Source organism: Sceloporus occidentalis, unplaced genomic scaffold (genome assembly GCF_023333645.1).
Source record: "Sceloporus occidentalis isolate IW3139 unplaced genomic scaffold, rSceOcc1.0.p SCAF_1, whole genome shotgun sequence".
NCBI lineage: Eukaryota > Metazoa > Chordata > Lepidosauria > Squamata > Phrynosomatidae > Sceloporus > Sceloporus occidentalis.
Genome location: NW_028316981.1, coordinates 153,131,391 through 153,153,009, shown reverse-complemented (window position 1 = coordinate 153,153,009; position 21,619 = coordinate 153,131,391). Strand labels below are relative to the sequence as shown.

The 21,619-nt window shown below is 40.2% G+C and overlaps 1 protein-coding gene across 2 annotated transcripts; it reads right to left on the bottom strand.

Annotated features, from left to right (window-relative positions):
* Positions 1 to 1,234: 1,234 nt before the first annotated feature.
* On the bottom strand, positions 1,235 to 21,335 carry UTP6 (UTP6 small subunit processome component). 2 transcript variants are annotated; one of them, XM_089478088.1, is made up of 19 exons: positions 21,198 to 21,335; positions 17,396 to 17,480; positions 15,246 to 15,287; positions 15,069 to 15,161; positions 13,457 to 13,504; positions 12,647 to 12,710; positions 11,895 to 12,013; positions 11,097 to 11,174; positions 9,753 to 9,834; positions 9,200 to 9,281; positions 8,550 to 8,731; positions 8,154 to 8,233; positions 7,722 to 7,799; positions 7,191 to 7,370; positions 5,617 to 5,697; positions 4,901 to 5,010; positions 4,500 to 4,566; positions 3,338 to 3,410; positions 1,235 to 2,248 (listed from the first exon to the last, which is right to left on the bottom strand). In XM_089478088.1, exons 1-19 carry the CDS (start codon positions 21,287 to 21,289, stop codon positions 2,091 to 2,093), a joined length of 1,794 nt encoding a protein of 597 aa, XP_089334214.1. In that variant the 5' UTR covers positions 21,290 to 21,335; the 3' UTR covers positions 1,235 to 2,090. The 2 variants fall into 2 exon arrangements, with proteins under 2 accessions (XP_089334214.1, XP_089334223.1); XM_089478097.1 differs by lacking the exon at positions 15,246 to 15,287.
* Positions 21,336 to 21,619: the final 284 nt, after the last annotated feature.

The window sequence follows — 21,619 nt, the reverse complement described above, 5'->3', positions numbered from 1 at the left end:
CCTGATAAAGGTATGATCACAATATGGATTTCAAAATGGCTGTCTTGTGGGCCCTTTTCGGATGCTTTGAAGGCATATTGAACATGCATAATAAGGTTGACATCTAGTCATGTGGTGTGTTATTTATACTTTTATAAACATACTTTTCCTGAGAAGTGAGAAGCCAACAGTGGCAATGTTTACTGATCCAGTTTCCTTTAGATAAGGGATCACAGGAGACCTTTCCTTTGTAATGCCGAACAGTGGCCACCCCGGTCTGCCTTTGCCTTTTCTCAGCCCCACTTTGCCAAGTGCTCAGTTCAGATCCTGTCCCTATAAGTGACTGCTGATAGCTATTAAGAAATACACTGGTATTGCCAGTTTTGTTTTAACTCTAATCAGGCTTCCTTTCAGGCAAAACTGTGACGAAATTCCCATTCACAGTACCTAGACAATCCTTAACAGCATTCTATGCTACATCCATGAAATCTTTATTTGCAGTGATTTGAATAGAAACAGCATCTTTCTCTCAAACACACATGCAGACACTACTCAAGACATGCAGTACATTTGATGCCAGCTATCACAGTACTACTTTGCTATGCAAGTCTATTCATTGCCAAGTCATTTAATGGAACTAGCATAATATTTTAATATTTGGACTGCCCATCTGAAAACAAATCCAATTTCAGGACAGGGCAGAATTGTTAACTGATGGAAATGGGAAATGAAATCCCAGTTCCTTTCTGGCCGTTCTTTTTTTTAAAAAATAACATATTTTAATGATATGTTAACACAAACAGGTTTGTAAAAGCACAAGACACTACAATGCACAACCCTCTGTCAAAAATGCCACTAAACAAAACAGTAAATATATAAAAAGATAACAAATATTGACTTCCCATTTGCCGAGACAAACAGGGTATTGCTTAATCCTTTCCCGATTCCCTTATATACACTTCCTGTATTCAGTTTACTCTTAATTTTAACATCTTATAAAGCAGGAAGAAGAAAAACACCACTCTCCTTATAACATCATCTCCTTCTTAACCTAAATAAAATGAATAACACTTCAAAACTTGCTGATGCCACCTCCTCCTCTCTAAGCTGCAAATAAGCTGTAAGAGGGTTCCATTCTTCCAAGAATTGTTCTCTGGGTTTCACTTTCATTAGCTGTGTTAATTTATCCATTTCTGCAATCTCTACTAATGTATATATCCACTCATCCTCAGCTGGAATCTTTGGGGTCTTCCAATATTTAGCATAGGTCATTCTTGCCACTGTCACTACATGCTGAGCCAGTCCACCCATCTCTTTTTCTATAAGTCTGTCAAAGCCAAAAAATCCCAGCAGGAATACTTCAGGTATATAAAGTTAATTTTTATTTTCAAGATTTTCTGGTCATTGTTATATATACACATACTGTTGTACCAAATTATGCACATTAGCCAAAATCATGTACCTGGGGGAGGGGGGGACAGCAGAGGACCATTTGTGACTCCTCCCTGTACACACCCTTCCAGCTGAAGCACCCAGAAGTGATCTATTTCATTTTCAGCCGATTTTTGAGAAGTTGAGGGGATTGTTGCATCAAATTGGAGGCTTGGATGAGCAAACTTGCTGTGTTTGTGACACTTTTGATCTATTTTTGGCCATTTGGACATTTCAATATTTCAAAACTAAACTGGGGTAGTGGTATAATAGTTAACGTTGCAAGTTTAATATAGGAAACAAGTGATAAAACTAATCTGTTTTGTAGTAATGAGAATATAAATAGATAGGCCTTTCCATGGCATTTTTTTTTTTGAATCAGCACAGTGTTTGGCACGCAGTGAAACATGTAATCTTTTACTCTAGCCAGGCTAAAAATGAAAAGACTTGTAACTTTCATTTTATGTGCTCAATCCAACAGCATTAGTCTGTGACACTCTGTTCCCCACTTCTAGTCCTTTGCCCTAATGGAAATCACCAGCAGCGCACAGACTAGTTCTTATCTAGCATAAAACTGTATTTGTCTCTGGAAAATCAAAGTATACAAAATGTTTAAGGAAAAAGGGGAATGGTTTATATTGATCCATAGTTCTTCTGATGTACATCAATCACAACAGTTATCACAGGTGACCAGTTTGTAGCAGTGTGTACTTTGAAATAAAAGTGTCCACTTGTTCTCCCTGCAGTGCTTTCATTGCTCTCCAATGAATACTGCCACAGTTCTCTGGCTTCCCTTGGGTATGATTCAGCTCTTCCTTGATGTAATCCAGCCAAAGATCTTCAAACGAAAAGAAAGTCCAGTTAAGACAGTAAGAAAGGGAATGTAACAGAAAGAGAAATCTGTCTAGGCCAAAAATTTAGCAATCCATGATCCTGTGTATTTGTATGGATATACATGCACAATACTTTGGAGCACTGAAGCATAAGTGCAAAGAACTCGAATCTCACTACCACTACAGTCCCATGGTTGCTCCTTTGGAAGAGTGAGTACTCTGCAGCAAAGTGTGTGGGGGGGGATAGTTGCAGCAGTAATAATGACGTGTGAATCTCCATTTCTATCCCACACATCTCTCCAACGACTTAAGCATACTCCTGCTATCCCCTATCTCAGCTTACAGCATACATGTTCCAAAAAAGAGAAAAGAAGGGAAGACATACTGTTGTTCCTTGTCAGAAAAGAAACAACCAAATTCCATCCATGCCTTATTGTCATATCCTGGGTTCAAGAAAGAGAAAAGAAGAAGCTGAAGGCTCCAACATTCCCTTGACTTGAATAAGAATAGCATAAAGAAGAAAGGTCTTCCCCACCACCCTGCTCACCTGGAACCAATTTACGTGGGAACATCAAAATGATGTGGTAGGACGACAGAACAGAGATTTTTAAGGATAAGTCATCTCCCTTAGCAACTAGCTCTGGTTTTGACATCCTGATTCTAATCTAAACAGATTCTACCACTGTCACAAAAAAATCCAAAGAAAGGTTAAAAAAACACCTTTAGGTTAAAAGGAAAGTTAATTTACAGAACATTGTTTTAAAGATACAGCACTTGCTGAACAGAATCAGTAATTGGTATCAAACCATCCCTCGCCTAAATCTGCCACAGAAGAATCACCAGGACATCATTTACCAAGTGCATTTGCACAGCAAATGGATTTCAATTCCAAAGGAAATTTAATTCAAGAGAGATGCTACATGGGCTGCCTATCAAACTAGTTCATGGCCTCTATTGTTGTTGTTGTTGATGTTATGTAGGCTTGGACTTATGGAAATGGCAGTTCCAAGCCTGTGGAAGGGCATTAGGTCGGGACACATTAGGTTTAACCCATCATAGTTCAGGATTTGCCAGGAGAAAGAAAGGATTCTTACCAGGTTCTGTGGCACCAAACTCCCTCAAGGCACGTTCATAATATTCTCGGATATTAAATATTTTACCTGAATCCTTTAAAACAAAACAAAAAAAGTGAAAGACATGACTCAGAATGCTGTTTTTGCCACTTCATGAGAGTTAAAGACAACTGTCATTTGCTCCAATACTAACATTTCTACAGAAGTGTTCACAAACCCATATACTTTTATTACCCTACATCTACTGGGGACCTTCCATGATAAGGGACCAGCCAGAAGAGAAGAGGCAGTGGTGGGTCTGGGGAATGAATTATGAGCTTTTCCATTGGCAGAGGCTCTTTCTGTGCCCCAGTTGCCTACTTCACAGCCTGTGTGCTTCCCCACCCTTTTTGGTATGGCTTCTGCCAATCAAACCGACTGCCAAACATTCTCCTATTCCATCACACCCAATGAAGTTCCCTTTTAGCCACAAAGAAACAGATACACACTAAACAAGGGCTGTAACTGAAAAAGAACACACCAGGTCCATCAGTCAATATCTACGCCTGCCAAATGAATGACATTTTCAACTGAGGCTGAATCTGCACTGCAAAAATAATGCAGTTCGACACCCCTTTAACTGCCATGACTCCATCATATGGAATCCTGGGAACTGTAGTTTGTTACAGAAAAGGCTAAATATATCACAAAACTACAAATCCCAGAATTCCATAATATTGAGCAGCGGCAGTTAAAGGGGTGTCGAACTGCATTATTTCTGCAGTGACTAAGAAAAGGGCAACAAAAATCTTCTAAAGCAGGAGCTTCCAGTGAGTTGATGCGGCTTCTAAAAGATGTTGTCACACATACTCCTGTCAACCGCACCTCAAATAGGATGGAGCATGTGATTAAGGTCTGTCGTGTTAGGACCACAGAGAAGATGGCATTCTATGAAGTCTCAAGGTTTCAAGAGGCTTAAATTGTTAAAATAGAGGTGGCCAACTTGTAACATTCCAGATTTCACTGAATAATAAACAGCACTTTGAATCATATCAGAATTCTGGTTCTCTTACTACCCAATATAACCCTGTATTATAGTGAATTACTTCCCACTTCCATGAGAAACCACACATCAGTACCATTCCTAAACATACAGCATATCATACAATAGAAACCAGTCCTTATATTCATTTAAAACACTTACTTGCTCCTTTTCAATCTGTATCATCTTCTTGAACAACTCAAGGGAAAATGGTCGGTTTTCATGTAAACTAGGACATACAAAAGTCATGTGAGAAATGCAGTTTTTAAAAACAAGTTGGGTGAGGAAAAAAGTATTGTGTTGTGCCTTCAAGCTGTTTCCGATTTATGGAGACCCTAAGGCAAACCTATTACAGGGTTTTCTTGGCAAGATTTGTTCAGAAGAGGTTTGCCATTACATTCATCTGAGGCTGAGAGTGTATGACATGCCTAAGGTTGCCCAATGGGTTTCATGGCCAAGCCAAGCTTTGAACCTGTCTCCAGAATTGTAGTCCAACACTCAATCCAGTACACCACATTGGCTCACAGAAAGAAATAAGGTTTTTAAAAGGGATGTTTTCTAACCTTGTAAAGACCTTCCTTGCTTTTTTATAGCCATCTGTCCTATAAGCCCATTCAAGGTACTTCTCTTTCATGGTTACTGAGTCAACTGGAAGTGTGGCAAGCAATGATTTCTGCAAGTTAAACACACACAAAATCTTCATTTGGAAAACAGTTATGAAGTTTTTACACATTTCACATGGAGTATGAGGAGGTCTATATTTTTTTAATTGTATCCACAAAGAAGAGCTTCTATTTAGCTAGATATCTGACATGTCAAAATGTCCCTTACCCTTCACTGGGACCCTTGGCTCAACTTAGTCTGTCTCCTTTGAACTACAAAGCTCATAAGCTCTGGCACCTATTTATTGAATACATCCAGTGAGATTTAGTCTCTGGACATCCCCCATTTTAGCTAAATTTTTATGGAAAGATATCTTTCAGGATCCCTGAATACACCTTTTATCTATAATTTTCAGGGGCTTGTATTTTCAGGTATTGCCTGTATTTATTGTTGTTTTGGTGTACTGTTTGTTGTCATGTTTTGTTTTAGAATGTATTTTTTTTAAATGAAGAAAAAAAAAACCTACAAAGCTTGAGCTCCTATCATTCCTGTGTTCTCTACAGCACCCCATCACATTCTAAAACAAATGCAACGAAGAGTAATAAAACCACCCAGTTGCCTTCCAGAACAGCTGTACCCATGATTTATAGTTTGATATACATGGCATGTCTGTTACCTGATAGAGAGCTTCAGTTTCAGCCTTGCTGTTAACATTCTCACTCCATTCAACCCATAAAATCCAGAGTGGCAAGCTGTCCTACAAGGAGGAAATGGATAACAGTGAAAAACTAGGCTAGGAAAATGGTAAGTAAGAGGTCTGTTATACACATGATAGCAGCTGTCACCAACACTACCTGAAACCTAAAAGAGGACTAGCAGAAATGAATTGTTGTGCTTATGTGCAATTGTCACCTTCAAACTTTGGCAACCCTATGAACTAGAGACTCCAAGATGCCCTGTTATCAGCAACCCTGCTCAGGTCTTGCGAATTCAGGGCTTTTGCTTCCTTGACAGACAGAATCCATCCACCTATTTAGACAATCTTCCTCTTTTACACCCTTCAACTTTATTGAGCATTATCATCTTTTCTCTTGAGGCTCCTTACTGACGAATATAAAAGGCTGGCAAGGCAGGAATAAAGGGCTTCAGAAGAGACCTGTGAATATTGCTATCACATCTATGTGAGCTGCTCTCTCAGCCTTTAAAAACTGTCACAATGTCCAGTAACTCTGAGATGTGTCACCACAACTGTGTACTACTCACAATGTGATGGTGGCCATTCATTCCAGGTGAGGTAGCAAATAAAAATGATGCAGTTTTTGAAAATATGTACATCAACAACTTTCCTGTTAGTACAACCTCTACCTATTGTCACTTAATGCCCAGAGGCATTCAGAGAAACAACAGCCTGAGCTCTCTGCCGTCTGTTGCCTACACAACCACCACATATGACAAATAATGGTTGGAACACATCCAGAAGAAAGTGGTCAAGATGTTAAAAGGCCTGGAACCAAAGCTCAATGAAGTTTGACATAGGGAGTTGGGTGCACTTAGCTTGGAGAAGACTGAAAGCTAACATGAAAGCCATCTTTAATTATCTGAATAAGTGTTATGTAGAAGAGATGGGACAAGTCTGTTTTCTTCTGCTCCAGACAACAGGGCACAAATGAAAAAATTCAAAACTTCAAGAAAAAAGATTCTGACTAAACATTAGAAAGAAGTCCCTGATGGTATGAGCTCTTTTGACACTGGAACAGACTGCCTCAAGAGGGTGGTGGATGCTCCTTCATTGGAAGTCTTTAAACAGGTTGGATGGCCATCTCCCAGGATTGCTTTAGTTATGCATTCATTCATGGCAGTGTTGGACTAGGCGGCCCAAGCTCCTTTCCAACCCTCTTATGAAAAGTACTACTTCCCTGGCTGCCACAACACGCACTCCTCACTGGTACTTCCCCCAGATCATGAAACAAGGAAAATATTTCCTCTCACCACAAATATTCATCTTCAAATTTGGGAATAGGATATATTTCATGCAGTCCCTTTTCATTCACAAAGAGGTGCTCACAACCATCAAATATTTTCACATAGCCTAGTAGATTCCAACCTGTTGATCCACAGATATTTTTTTGAGCTATACATCTGAGAATCCCTTACCACTGGCAATGACAGCTCAAGCCTGTGAGTGTAGACATTCAACAATACCCTGGGACCGAATCTGAAGGAACACAGCTGGCGAGGCCAGGTACTTACTTTAGCATTAACCACTTTAAAGGCTTCCTGGAAACATGAGGCTACACCATCACTGTTCAGCTTCAGTAACAACTGCAGTCTCACTTCCCACATTTCTACCACCTGGCTGAACCGGGAGGTTGCTGCTGCTGCTATCTCTTCAGCCTTCTTTTTGAGGTCAAGTTCCATTAAGAGCTGAAGCTGGAAAAATGCAATAATTCACAGATAAAATGATATGGTTTAATTCAGAAATTTGTTCCCACCTTCCTGTTTTGTGATAAGGTTTCTTTAAAAATGCAAAGGACTGCAAATGATAGGCATATAGGAAGCTGCTTTATACAGAGTTAGATCAGTGGTCCATCCATACCAGTATTGTCAATTCTAACTGGCAGTAGTGGCTCTCCAGGATCTCAGGCAGGTTTTTCTTTTCCTAGCCCTGCTTGGAGACCATTTTTTCCCCACTGATTCATCACCCAAATCCTAACCACACCCAACCATGTTTAGGTAAGACATGACATGGGTGTGTTCAAGATGGTATGATGGATCCCTTACCCATTGCTTATAGAGGGAAGATGGCAGCAGCTGCAATTCATGGGCTCGACTGTAAACACTCAAAATCCTTTCAAGTCTCTAAAGTGAGCAAAAAAAGAGAAGGGAAAAATGAAATATGCTATCTAAAGCAGACACTGTGAAAAATAAAGTAGAAACTTTGAACATCACAATTCTAAATACTAATAGTAAAGCCATTCTACATGAGCCATTTAAACAATATGGCACCCTTCATGCACAAGAGCATGTGGAAACTCCCAAGTGAAAGCAGATAAAGTCCAATATAGCCTAATACTGAAAATAAAAAATTTAATTTGTTTTCTAGGCACTCTTTTGGCCTCAGAACTTACAATCCTGATTCAGTTACTTCAGTGAAGCAACCAGTAACTGGGGGGGGGGGGGGGGGATGTTATTCTGAAAGGAAGGAGAATTTACCTTCTGCCTTAACTCTTCACTGTTGGTCTTCCGCTTAAATCTTTCCAGGCAAAAAGTGATGTAACACTTCCACATGTCCTCTGAAGGGTTAAAAAAATTGTTGTTTTTAATAACAGCAATTATTCCTTCTAAAAAATGTAACTGTCACACAACTCAGCCACTCCAGCATCAGGAACAAAAGAAACCAACAGGTAAGCAATCTCTATTAAATCAAATTAAAATGGCAAGAACACTCATGATTCAGAAGAGATGGTATATCAGACAAATGTTAACTTGTTCCCTTTATTGCTCTCAAGTCCACATTTTCATAATTGTAGAAACTCTACTATGGAAAGGGGGGGGGGGGGGCTTGGGAGGAGAAAAGCAGTATTTGACTATCCAGACACAGTTTCTAACCTGTGGGGAGTGAAGTGACTGCTTCCTCAAACACTGTGCAACACCGTTCTTCTTTGCGGGCCATGTCTAGTGCTTTTGATTGTTTAGATATATGTTCCAATGATGGCAGAGCTTCCATCTCCAATTCTCGCCGGGCCATGTAGTCCCACACAAGAGGATCATTTGTGTACTCTGCCTGCAAGCTACCAAGAAGAAAATGTATCATGCCAATGTAAATGCACATGTCCCTCTTATTATGAAGTTCAGGAGTAACTAGAAGTGCTTTCATTCTCTGACAAGCAAGCAATCACAATGTCCTTTTGTTCATTCTGATGTATTCTTGATACTGTTCAGATTTTTTTTAAATTGCTTCAAGTGGAACTATATCAAATATGCTAGAGTCTATCAGATCATAGCCTGGTCTTTGTTGTTGTTAACTGCTATCAACTGCAACATGGGGACAGGGTGGATCATGGCCAAAAGATTCTGGCATTGTGCTTACAGCAAATCACATAGTTTAATAAATATATCAGTCTTATAGATAATGGAAGAGCTTTCAAGAGAAAATATGTCCTGACAAGAATGTACTTATCCAACACAGCCAACTTAAATAGAGCACAGGCAGCACTATTGCTCCACACCCCATACTTCTACACCCAACCCAAACTTACTTCTCAATAATTTCTTTTTGAAGGTCTGCAGTAAAATCAAAAAGTTTTGCAATCGAAAGCAATGACAGAAGGAACCCTGCATCTAAAACGGAGAGAAACACACTTTAATCCTGGATGACTTTAGTCTTACAATAATGCTTTTGGAGATGTCATATATTTAAAGAAATGACCCCTATTTATCCTAAACCAAACAACACAACCCACACAAACAACAGAAAAACAAACAAAAAACTGTCTATTTTTTTCTTAAAGCATATGGACTGCTAGTGTTTCTAAAGAGATGGACAGAATAATATATCCTTGCCTACACAATTTCTGGATTTTCAACCAGCAACAGACCAGATGATTGTCTCATTTGGCCTAGCATCCTAAGTCTGAGAGAGGCCAGATCTTTCCATTTCAAGAACCTTAACAAAGAATGCAAGAATTTGCTCTGTTGAAGTAGAATGACATGATCTTGGATCCATTATGCAAAGAGGCTAAGTAATTAATTGTATATACTGTATTAATAAACAGATTACAGGCTATTAATTTAAAGCAAACAACATGTTACCTTTGATTTTTTGAGTGGCATTTCTGTAGACGATTTGAGCTATTTCACCATTAAGCACTTCCTCAGAATAGTTGAACTCACCCTGAAAATTGCAGAAAAAGCCCTCCTACAATTAACTATTTATTTCCCAGATATTTCAATGGAGACAACATTTACAGCACATGACCAATAGTTTTCCTTCTATGTTTAAAGTTGCAAGCTGAAGCTCCACAGGATTCCAAGACCCACAGGGCCATCTATCTGCACAAAAAAGAGCAACCATATACTTTTCAGGGTCAGGCGAACACTTCACAAACAATGGTAGGTTATGACTATTCCTTGATGAAGAGAAGTGTCAGACCTTCCTGCACAGAGTTGTGTTGGCAAAATGGAGGTGCTAAGGCACATGCATCTTCACCTACATCCTGAGCCATGGCTAGCAACTGACCCTACGAATGATGTTGGAACACAATTGGCAATGCTAGCAAGGTTCTGATGAGAATTGCCCACTTCTTCTCAAGAGAGATAAACCACAATGTAATCAAGCCCAAAGTGGAAGAAAGCAACCCCAAACCAATTCATTTTGTTGGAAGAATTAGGCAGAATAAATGAGTTTATTGTTAATCCACCACATGCCCTTGGTAAGGGCTAGGTTTTACATTCAATCAAACAAAAATTAATATACTCTGAATCTGACAATGTACTTCTGACACAAGGTGTGGTCCCTGAAACAGTTAACTGAGTCAATTAAAGGTTATCCATTCTTCATTTTGCATCTATTAACAGCTATGCAAGTCACTAGAACATTTTCACTGTTCACAGATGAGCTTCTCAGACTCCTGACTTGGCAATAATGCAAAACAAAGAGATGTTTTATAAGAGAACAGTAGTGCCCTGTCATATAGAGCGCCTTCATACGCCTTCTGCATTTTAATGACAAATATAAACCTATGTGGCATCTACACTGCAGAAATAATACACTTTGACACTACTTTAACTGCCATAGCTCAGTTCTATGAAATTCTGGGATTTGTAGTTTGTTGTGGCTATCTGACAATGTAAGCTAAATATTTCACAAAACTACAAATGTCATAATTCCATAGCACTGAGCCATGGCAGTTAAAGTGGTGTCAAATGGCATTATTTTGATAGTGCAGATACAGCCCAAGAGCGAATGTCTTGTCTGTTGCATTTGCTTTCAGTTTAATCTATCAAGTGAAAAAGAGCACTGCCTAAGTGTATACTTATTATGAGATCACAAAAGTATACTTCAAATGCTGTAAATCTGAAGTTTGACATTTGAAACTGTTTCTGGTTGGACATTTACTTAGTTGGACATCTATAATAAGTCCTCTAGCTTCTTACCAAGTCCATCTTTGCTTGTTCAAATTCTTTCTTCTCTTTCCTTTGCTTTTCTGCATGCATTAGCTCCATTCTAAAATACTACAGAAACAAAGAAAGACAAAAAGGGGGTCATGAGCCCAAGGGATCCAAGAATCACAGAGCAAACAGCTTCAAACTCCAGTTTTAGTTCCTAGTTAAGAAGAATGTCATGTTAATACTGGCAAAATGTCACTCTTAACTGGCAGAGAGACTCCATGATCTGGTCTGCAATCTCCTCATCCCTAATCAGCATCTTCTGGCTGAGGATGATTAGGGTTGTAGCTTGACACCCCTGGAAGATGTCATATTGGGCAAGACTGCTCACCTGTGCCCAAGACTTCCACTGCTTTATCTACACATCTCCCAAAAAACTTACATAATTTTTGTCTTCATGAACACTGTCATGTTTGTTTTTGAACTTTTTCCCCCCACTACTGTCTTTGAAATTAATTAAGCATTTGCATAGTTTAATGCTTCACCAAAACGTAACATCATGATTATGGTAAGTCTAACACAAGCATGTCTGTTTTACATCTGCAGAAATTGTTACTGATGGACAAAAGCAACGCCACACAGTAGACATTGTGCAAATGAGGCTGTCATACTAAAATCTTGAGGATACAGCTCCCCTTAATTTAAAGATAATTTTAAGATGAACAATTTTCAGGGTGCAATGATGTGTTCACCATGTAGTTCACAAACTCCACCACAAATCCTGCTTTGCCTGGATGGGCTGAAACACAGACTTTAAGGTGGCAAAGGAGGTGGGGCAGAATTTACCTCTTGATAAAGTTTTGGGCACTCAGGATGGAAACGCAAGGCACGGAGGAACAACTGCCGGGCACTTTCAGATGACAAACGATCCTCCATTTCCCACTTTGCAGCCATGATCCACAAAGCTACAACACAAGGACACATGATGTTGTTTAGTACAGTGACTCCAATGGAGAAGCAAGAAGTTATTCCAAATAGCACCATTTATACTTTGTCTTCCTAGAAAAACACCCTCCTGACTTCTGGCCAAATACATTATACTGTATATCTATATTCCAAGACAATTGGTTCATATCTCTTTTACACTGCTGGGAAAGCAGTTGTTTGTTTGTAAAAATGATTATATCCCATCTTCAAGAGCCATGCACATGTCTGTTGCATATTTTCAGACAAGCAACTGCTGTTCAAATGACCTTCATAAACTATGAGTACCTAACATTCTCAGGCTATTCTGAATAAACACTACATATGGAGTGCAGTTTTCAGTTGCTATTGCGACTGCAAACCCCAGAAGCTCTTGTCATCAGAGTCAATGGTGAGGGATGCTGGGTGCTGCAATTTAACATCAACATCTAATCCAACATTACATAATTCCCACCCCTGCACTAGATAAAAATTAGGTAAAAGACTGATATGAACAGTCAGATCTTCACTATACTTACAGGCAGACAACAAAAACCCATCTAACTCTTCACAATAATGGATCATTAATCCTATCTGACCTACTTTCATTACAAGAAAGGGTTAAACTGCAGTACCTGGTTTATTTGGATGAAGGGCTAACATGGATGAAAACACCTTACTCAGCTGTATTTTCTTGTTCTGTTAAGAAACAGAAAATATAATTCACACCCATATACCATTCAGATTTCAAACTAAAATGTTTATCTTCATTACAGAGGACTACTATACTGCTGTTTGCCATACTATAGTGACAGGCACATTATACAACTGCAGTGCAAGCAGTTCCATTTAATACCTGACATCCATCTCAGTAAAAACAGGGATTGGTTGGGTCGTGGAACAATAAAACCTAAATAGCAATATGACTACAGAAGAGTGCCAAGTGTAAGTAAGGCAAAAATGCCCATGGTCACCCTGGAAAAAATACATGGAAGCCATCATGATCAAGTCACACAACAACTGTTGACACAACTCTTCAATGTTCACATGATGAGGTTATCTCAACAGGATTTTAAAACTGGCATAATGTTTAGACTTACCAGGGCAGCAGAAAACGGCAATTTCCTAACCACCTCAAGAGACTACTTTACCTCCCAATAAAAAAAAATCACCTTAGAGTGATCTTTTCAATTAAAAAATTGATTATTAACATTGGTCCACCTTTGATAGAATTGTTTCCTCTTTCAATTGTATATAGAAATGCATGCGGAATAGAGACCCCCATCACACCCAAAAACAAATCCAGCAATTTCAACAAGATTCTACCAAATTTTCTCACATGCTAAGACTATGTTCAATTACTTTATCTGAAAGAAGGCTCTATAGTTTAACCAGTCCACTTGCAACACACACCCAAAATAGGAACATTACACCTCAGTACTCACCCATTTTTTGCAAAATGCAACATGAGACAACCACAACTGAAGGTCATCCTATTGGAATGAAATGGGGGGGGGGGGGGAGAGGAGAAGGATCAGCAGAGAACACAAGTACTATTCATCCATCACAGTGATCCTTTCTACAACAATCAGCAACAAATGTTGGAAAAATGTCAGCATTTCTACAGGCAGCAGTTGAGGGAGAAGTTAGGTGGCTTTATCATCTCATCTGACCAGCTTTTGATAGGCCTGTCCTTCAGGAGAAAGAAGAAACTTTTCAACCTAACATTTTTAGAAAGCAGAAATGCACAAATACAATCTTTATGATTGCAATGAGTGGATTGGAGGCTCTGTTTATTTCTGATATATTTATTGATGGAAATTTAGAATCCACACCATCTTGATTGTCAGGAAGAGGTAATAAAGGTGAGGTTATCTCAACAGATAAGCTCATTAAAATTTAACAGAACATTATGGATTTTAATACACCCTGGTTAGGCTCACATGTAAATACTTGTAGTATTTAAACTAGTACCTAAAAAAAGTGAAATAAAATGGTTTGTTAGCCACTCTAAGTCACATTTAGAAGCCACAATTTGCTGTTGGCTTATGAATACTTATTTGTATAAACCATGGCTTGTCCCATTTGAATCTGCACCTGTGGTTTGCCCCTGGCTTGCTTTGTCAGCTACCTACATGCAAACATCAGCTTATAAAAGGGACAAACCACCGTTTTCATGGTCTTTTGCAGAACAATTTATGTCTAACACAGACAATTGTTTGAACAGGGCCATTATCTCTTGATCTTGGTCTCTCTTCCAGTCCTTCAGGATAAACTCAGACAGAAAGATCTACCAAAACATACTCAGGTTAATTTTCAAGGGGTGGGGCTCCTAGGCATGAGGGTACTTCACTAAGAATATCTCATTATAAGTTCTTTTTCTATCCCCAATCCTCTCTGCATACCTGGAGACAAGCCGCCTTGAATCCCATTTTGGGAGAAAAGCAGAATATAAAACTAATAATAATAATAATAATATAATGTCTATGTGTTTTAAAAAAGATGAGGGCCACACTTCTTGAGAATCCTTATTTTGGTATCACATCTTCAATCACATGCTGTAAAATACACCCACAAATGCATAGGAAATATGAAGCTGTTGCATTCCAATGCCTCTCCTACTATCACTCATTTAGATCAATGAGAGGATATGAGGTACCTTTTGAGCATATTCATTTCATACCAAGTGCCTGCTAGATAAGAAGCAACATTTCATGCAATGTCACCGTGCTAAAGACTATAAAAGATGGCCAGACAACACATGGATTACTGGATTACAGTTTCATCACCCTTGACCTTTAACCATGCTAACTAGGGCTCTAACAATATCTGGATGACCACAGGTTCTCCATCCCCAATATAACATCTGATAACAAGTTAGCCAAACCAATTCCTAGCTCACCTATGTGATTTATTCACTGTTCCAAACTAAGTGACATGTTAATTCTGAATGTAAAACCAATCTGAAAATATACGCTGCTCCCATTTATCTATTTTAGTGCTATATTACAGAAGAGATCATGCAAAACCATGACCAGCAGAAAGAAAAAGGCTTACTTTCCATTTTGCTGTGGCACGTTTGAAGACGCTATGTATTCTCTGCACAATGGAGTACTCTATCTCTTCTTTCTTAAAGGAGTAGCCAATTCGCTAAGGGGAAGAAAAACAAAGTCACCAACTTTACAGTCTTTTAAACTTGCATAAGAATCTCTTCCAAGTTCACAATTTACTTACTGATCTTCTTTTCTTAATCAGTTCCAATAAATTGATTTCATACTGGGGAAGAAAAATATTTTCAAGTTAAATAATATCTTGAGGCTGTTCAAGTTGAGCAGGCAAACACAGGAAAGCCATACAAATTATTTGAGGGGAAAAGAAGATGAAAATTGCAAGTTAGGCAGGTGGTTCATAACAGAGATGCTAATTAATCAAAATCCAATTTAGCATTATTTATACCATTTCCTAAATGTCTATTGAGACAATTCCCTATTGAGAGCAACTCATTCTGCAAGGGACTATTCTTATGTAGCTAGAACACTACCAGCAACACACAAGAGAGCAATATGAACCAGCCTGAGAGAAACACAAGATTAAATATAACGAATATCTTAGAACTGTAGATATTACAATCTCCTTTTACAGTCTGAAATTAGCAAAATGTCCAAGGAGTTCATTTCACAAATCTTAACAGAATGTGATCAGTGGCAATTGCACTTTCAACAATTGAATGTTGAATATGGGCTCTCAACTAATCATCTGGGTTTTGGGCATAACAAATACTAATAAATTATAGAAATAGACAAACTAACAATACATATTGTGTATGGACAGACAAGTAAGTAGACAAAATAATTCATAGGTGATCTGATAATATACGTTCATGAAGATAACTTATATATTGTTATAATTATGGTGTTAATTTTAGGGGACTGGGTTGCAGGGATTGATTTGTTTGTCCCTGCTAAATCTTATAATAAATGAAGTTTTAAAAACTAATGCCAGTGAAGATATTCAAGGCCTTAAATAACTTCTTGATGCTTTCTATATATACCTGTCTCAGGATTGACATAAATTGGAGAGGACCTCCATATGTTCCACCAGTAAGAGCAATACATTGCGAGAAGACTTGGGAGAGAGCCTTCTCTGCTGTGGTACATCAATAAAGAATGCCTTTCCCTTAGAGGTCCAACACAAGTCTGATGCCAAGTCAAAACATGTTTTTTATTAAAGTTTTTGAGACCTAGCTTAGCTTTCACACATAAAACAGTTAAACTGTTTTAAACTTTTTGGAGCTGTTTAAATTATTCTATTACTGTTTTAAACATAGAATTCTTTTAATTGCTTATATTGTTTTGCTTGTACGGTGCCCCGAAATCCCACAACATAGGGCAGAATATAACTATTGAAAAATATATTAATAAAATGCAATATGCATAAGGAATCCTCAACGTTTTGAGAAGCAGAAAAAAATAATTGGAGGAGAAAAAAAACTAAAGGGAGGAAAACATTCTCCTCACACCTGTCATGTGTGGACTTAACCTGTTCAGTGGCAACGTAATTTTGATCATATTGGGATGTGTGTATGTGCAGAATGGAGCATCCTGAAAGAAACCCTAACTGAAAGACTGGCTGGTTTGCACTCTGAGCAGGAGCTTCCTACACTTGTAATAATTTCAAATATTAATCTTAAACTATCATTACAGTACATGGAAAATCATAACTAATTTAACCCTATCTCTTCCACTGATGCTTCGGGAAATTGTGTTTTATTAACCACCTTGTCCGCTTGACTCCTTCCTTTCGAGAAGTCCTCTACCAGCAATCATTCTGGCTTCTTCATCAGGAGAGACAAGAAAGCAAGCTGAGCTCAACTGGCCTTGCTATGGCTGCCATTTTGCTCCTCTCCTCCTAGAATTGCCCCCTTCCATGAGTGGCATGGCTGGCGGGTTACAGTCACCTAGATGTGTTTTATTAAGCATATGCCTTCACTTGTGAGCCCTTTCAATGCCATGTGCTTTATAATACAGTTTATGGTTCACTAGTAAGTAGTAAAGACTCCTGTCTCAAATTAGAGGGGCCCCAGCACAGGGACAGATCACTCAGGCTGCATGCAAAAGGTCTCAGATCTCCAGGTAAGGTGGGACGCTGTTGCCAGTCAGTGTAGAGCACATGTGGAAGTTGTGGAGCCCTCCCAATGTTGCTGAAATGCAACTCCAAGCAGACGATAGATCAGACCCTAGAGATATTTCAGCCACTAAGCAATGCTTTCTTGCATTATGTTATTGGTTCACATTTAAAAGATAAAGGAATCCATGAAAGAGGAAAGACAAAATAATTGTGATGCCTCTCACGTGATGGAAAGAGATTGGCTTTTTAAAAATTACCTGAATATAACTGACAAAATCTTCCTTGTGAAGCGCTCTCCGCTGTATTTTATATTCAAGGGCTGAAGACTTCTTAATGACTGCCCTGTAAGAATGTAAAAAGAAATGGTAAATGTCCTTTCATGGTTCCTGTGGCACATTAGAGTTCATAAAGGGTACCCTTTAGCCAACTGGCTGGGGGATTCTGGGATCTGTAGTAAAAAAAAAGTACCATAACCTTTCCAAATTCCCACCACACACACAGGCACTACATTTTTAAAAGGGGGCCATAAAGTATTAAAAGGTTTTGTTTTAGATGGGCTATTTTTTAACAAACATCCCTCTACAGCAGGGATTAAATACATATGGCCCTCCTTATTTCTTAACATGAAGCTCACATTAGCTCCAATGCATACAGCCAATAGGGAATGAGGCTTTAGCTTGTGCAGATGCAGGTCCACACATTGCTGCTGAACTGATCTCTGTGACTGGAAGCTCAGGTATTGGCAGAACTGCATTTGCACAATTAAGGGTTGTGCATCAGCCATACCGCCTCCCTTAGATGTCAGACCTGGCCACAGTGGCACATGTCTTAGTTACATTCCATTTGGATTACTGTAACAAACACACTGAGCCCATGTATGTGGTTCAAGTGTTGGATCATAACTCTGGAGAACAGGGTTCAAATCCCAGCTTGGCCACATAAGCCCACACTGGGTGACTTTGGGCAAGTCACTCTCTCTCAGCTTCAGAGGATGGCAATGACAAACCCCCTCTGAAGAAACTTGCCAAGAAAATCCCATTATAGATTTGCCTTAGATTCACCATAAGTCAGAAATTACTTGAAGGTACACAGCCACACAGAACAACACACTCTACATCAGGCTTCCTTTGCAGAGTATCTGGAAACTTCAGCTAGTTCAAAGAGCTGCAGAAAGATTGTTAAGTGGAGCTGGCTACAGGGAGCCCACAACTTCCCTGTTGCAGGAGCTCCATTGGCTGCTAGTCTTTCTGGGCACACAGAACACTTCAGCCTACTAATAATGGGAAACACAAGGCGGGGAGAGTATAATCGTACAAGACCTATTCCCTAATCATGATTTCTCAACACCTGTTCATTTGTCTTCATGGTTTTCATTATGCATTGCTTCCATATTTACAAACATTTCTCCAATTTGAGACATTAACTTTATCAAATCTGGTTCTCTGCAAGTGCAGCACAATTTTTTAAGCATTTACTTAGAAATAAATCATACTGCATTCAATGGGGCTTACTGCCTAGAAAATGTGTTTAGGATTAAAGATTTAAATCAAAAAATGCAACCAGCTTTAAGTAGTAATGACATTTTAAGTTCCAATTAATTTACTAAATTATACAAACAAGCAATTCAAATTTTGTTAGAAACTCTGGCTCAAATGTGTATGGACTGTATACAGAGAATAGTCGGTACAATAAATGGGAACGGCTGCAACACAACTTCATAATTACAATGGAAGTTGTAAGTTCTGAATGCGTGCTGCAAACCTCATGGTTTTCCCAATATAATTCCTCTTCGCTCTAAGGAATTTTGTGGTTCTAGTCTACAATTAGACTTTGTCCAAGTCAAAGGGAATAACTGTCAAGGTAGGCTTTTGGAAAAAATTCAGTGGGCAGTCTTGATAAGCTAATTAACTTTGGGGCCATCAGTTATGAGCAAGGCAAGTGAAAGCAAGTGCTGGATAGATGCCCCCTTCATGCATCACAGTGAGACAAATGAGCCCATACAGACAGGCCAAAATAAAACTGCTTCGGATCATTTTGGAGGTATGCTGTTTAAATGCTGTATACATCCTAAGAGGCCAGAAGCTGCGCCAAAGCTATGCTCAAGTCCTAAGAACCCTATGGGCAAGTATTCCCCAATGATTCCCTATGGGGAAGTATTCCTCAATGTTTCCCTATGGGCAAGTACTGTTACATGGATTTGTAACTAGTTGACTGGCTGAACCCAAAGGGTGCTCAACAATGGCTCCTTTTCATCCTGGAGAGAAGTGACCAGTGGGGTCCCACAGGGCTCTGTCCTGGGCCCAGTGCTTTTCAACATCTTTATCAGTGACTTGGATGACAGAATTGGGGGCATACTTATCAAATTTGCAGATGACACTAAACTAGGAATAGTAGTTAATACCCCAGAGGACAGGATCAAAATTCAAGATGACCTGAATAGACTAGAAAGCTGTGCCAAAGCTAACAAAGGGGCTTGATTGATGGGCCCTATAGGGCGCTGTTGTCACGTGTAAGGGGCGGTGCTTTCAGACGCCACTCGCCCCTGATGAGGGTGTCAAAATGGTGGCGCCCTGTACATATGGGTGCTGCCATTTTGATGTGATGGATGCCTAGAGTCCGCATGTCTCGGCGCCTTTATGATGCTGCAAATGCACCATTGGTGCCTTGTGGCGTCACAACGGCGCTGCAAAAAGAACCCACTTTTTGCAGGTTCTTTTTGCTGCGCGAGGGAACCGCACGATTTGTCCACTGTGGCTCTCTTGCCCGGCAAACTAGGGCAGCGACAGACCGACCTTTTAGGCAGTCTGTATCCTGCCAAAATGAACTTCAACATGGAGAAATGTAAGGTACTGCACTTAGGGCAGAAAAATAAAATGCACAGATATAGGATGGGAGACACCTGGCTGAATGAAACTACGTGTGAAAGGGATCTAGGAGTCCAAGTAGACCACAAGTTGAACATGAGTGAACAGTGTGATGCGGCAGCTAACAAGGCCAATGCCATTTTAGGCTGCATCAATAGAAGTATAGTGTCTAGATCAAGAGAAGTAATAGTGCCACTCTATTCTGGTCTGGTCAGGAATACTGTGTCCAGTTCTGGGCACCACAATTTAAAAAGGATGTGGAGAAAGTGGAGTGTGTCCAAAGGAGGGCGGCCAAAATGGTGAAGGATCTGGAAAGCATCCCCTATGAGGAACGACTTAGGGAGCTGGGTATGTTTAGCCTGGAGAAAAGAAGGTTAAGAGGTGATATGATAGCCCTGTTTAGATATTTGAAAGGATGTCATATTGAAGAGGGAGCAAGCTTGTTTTCTGCTGCTCCAGAGACTAGGACCCGGAGCAATGGATGCAAGCTCCAGGAAAAGAGATTCCACCTCAACATTAGGAGGAACTTCCTGACAGTGAGGGCTATTCAACAGTGGAACAAACTCCTTCCTCGGAGTGCAGTGGAGTCTCCTTCCTTAGAGGTCTTCAAACGGAGGCTGGATGGCCATCTATTGGGGATGCTTTGATTGGATTTCCTGCATGGCGGGGGTGATTCTATAATTCTGTAAGTACTGCCATTTGTTTTAGTACATCCCGCGTCAAGCTGCGTTATCCCCACAGTACCGATGCGCCCTTGGAGACAGAGGGATGGCCATTCCAGTTTCATTCAGAGGCAACTCCAGGGGATGCAGGAGCTCTGTTTTTGTGTGTTTTGTATTTGTGTGTCTTGGGCCCAAACACACTGCAGAAGTAATCCAACTTGAGACCGCTTGAACTGCCCTGGCTCAGTGCTAGGGAACCCTGGGAATTGTAGTTTATTGTGGCTCCAGAGCTCTCTCTCTCTCTCTGACAGGGAAAGCTCAATGTCTCACAAAACTACAGTTCCCAGAATTCCCTAGCGTTGAGCCAGGGCAGTTAAAGCGGTCCCGAAGTGGATTATTTCCGCAGTGTGTTTGAGACTTTAATGAAACTGAACCAGAAGCGCGTGGCGTGTTCCGGGAGATTTGATTCCGAGCCAAAGCGACCGATGGACAATGTCCCTATCCCCTGCACTCCCTTCCCAGCCTTCTCTCACCGGATCTCTTTGCGGGTGAAGAGCCCGACCCGCTCCAGCTGCTCGAGCTCCGGGATCCGGTCCTCGATGCGCTGCTCGATCCGCTCCGCCATGCCCGCCGAAAGGGGCCCTTGTCACCGGAAACACCAGGAGCACGCCAGCCCCCAACTTCCGGTTACGCCTCCCCTCTTCTCGTTGGTTTTCCCCGTCTGCCTAGAAGGACCACTGCGTCTCGCTGCTGCCCCCCTGCGCCTCCCAGAGCAACTGCAACCTCCTGCAATGGAAACATTATAGCGCTGCTATTCCACTAATGGCTCTGGCTGCCTCCTCCCGTTGCATTGTGGGATTTGCTGTTTAATGAGGGGCATTTAGAATGCTCAGCCAGAGAGCTCTTAGGCCTCACTGGACTACAAGCCCCAGAATGCAACAGGAGGCAGCCAGGG

What these genes read in the sequence shown, in the direction of transcription:
- UTP6 (XM_089478088.1), bottom strand. Translation starts at nt 21,289, where the DNA reads ATGGCGGAGCGGATCGAGCAGCGCATCGAGGACCGGATCCCGGAGCTC. An exon ending in AAACTGAAGCTCTCTATCAG is followed by an intron (nt 5,011 to 5,616) that starts GTAACAGACATG and finishes TTTAACTTGCAG; the next exon opens with AAATCATTGCTTGCCACACT. An exon ending in TACAGATTGAAAAGGAGCAA is followed by an intron (nt 3,411 to 4,499) that starts GTAAGTGTTTTA and finishes TTTGTTTTAAAG; the next exon opens with GATTCAGGTAAAATATTTAA.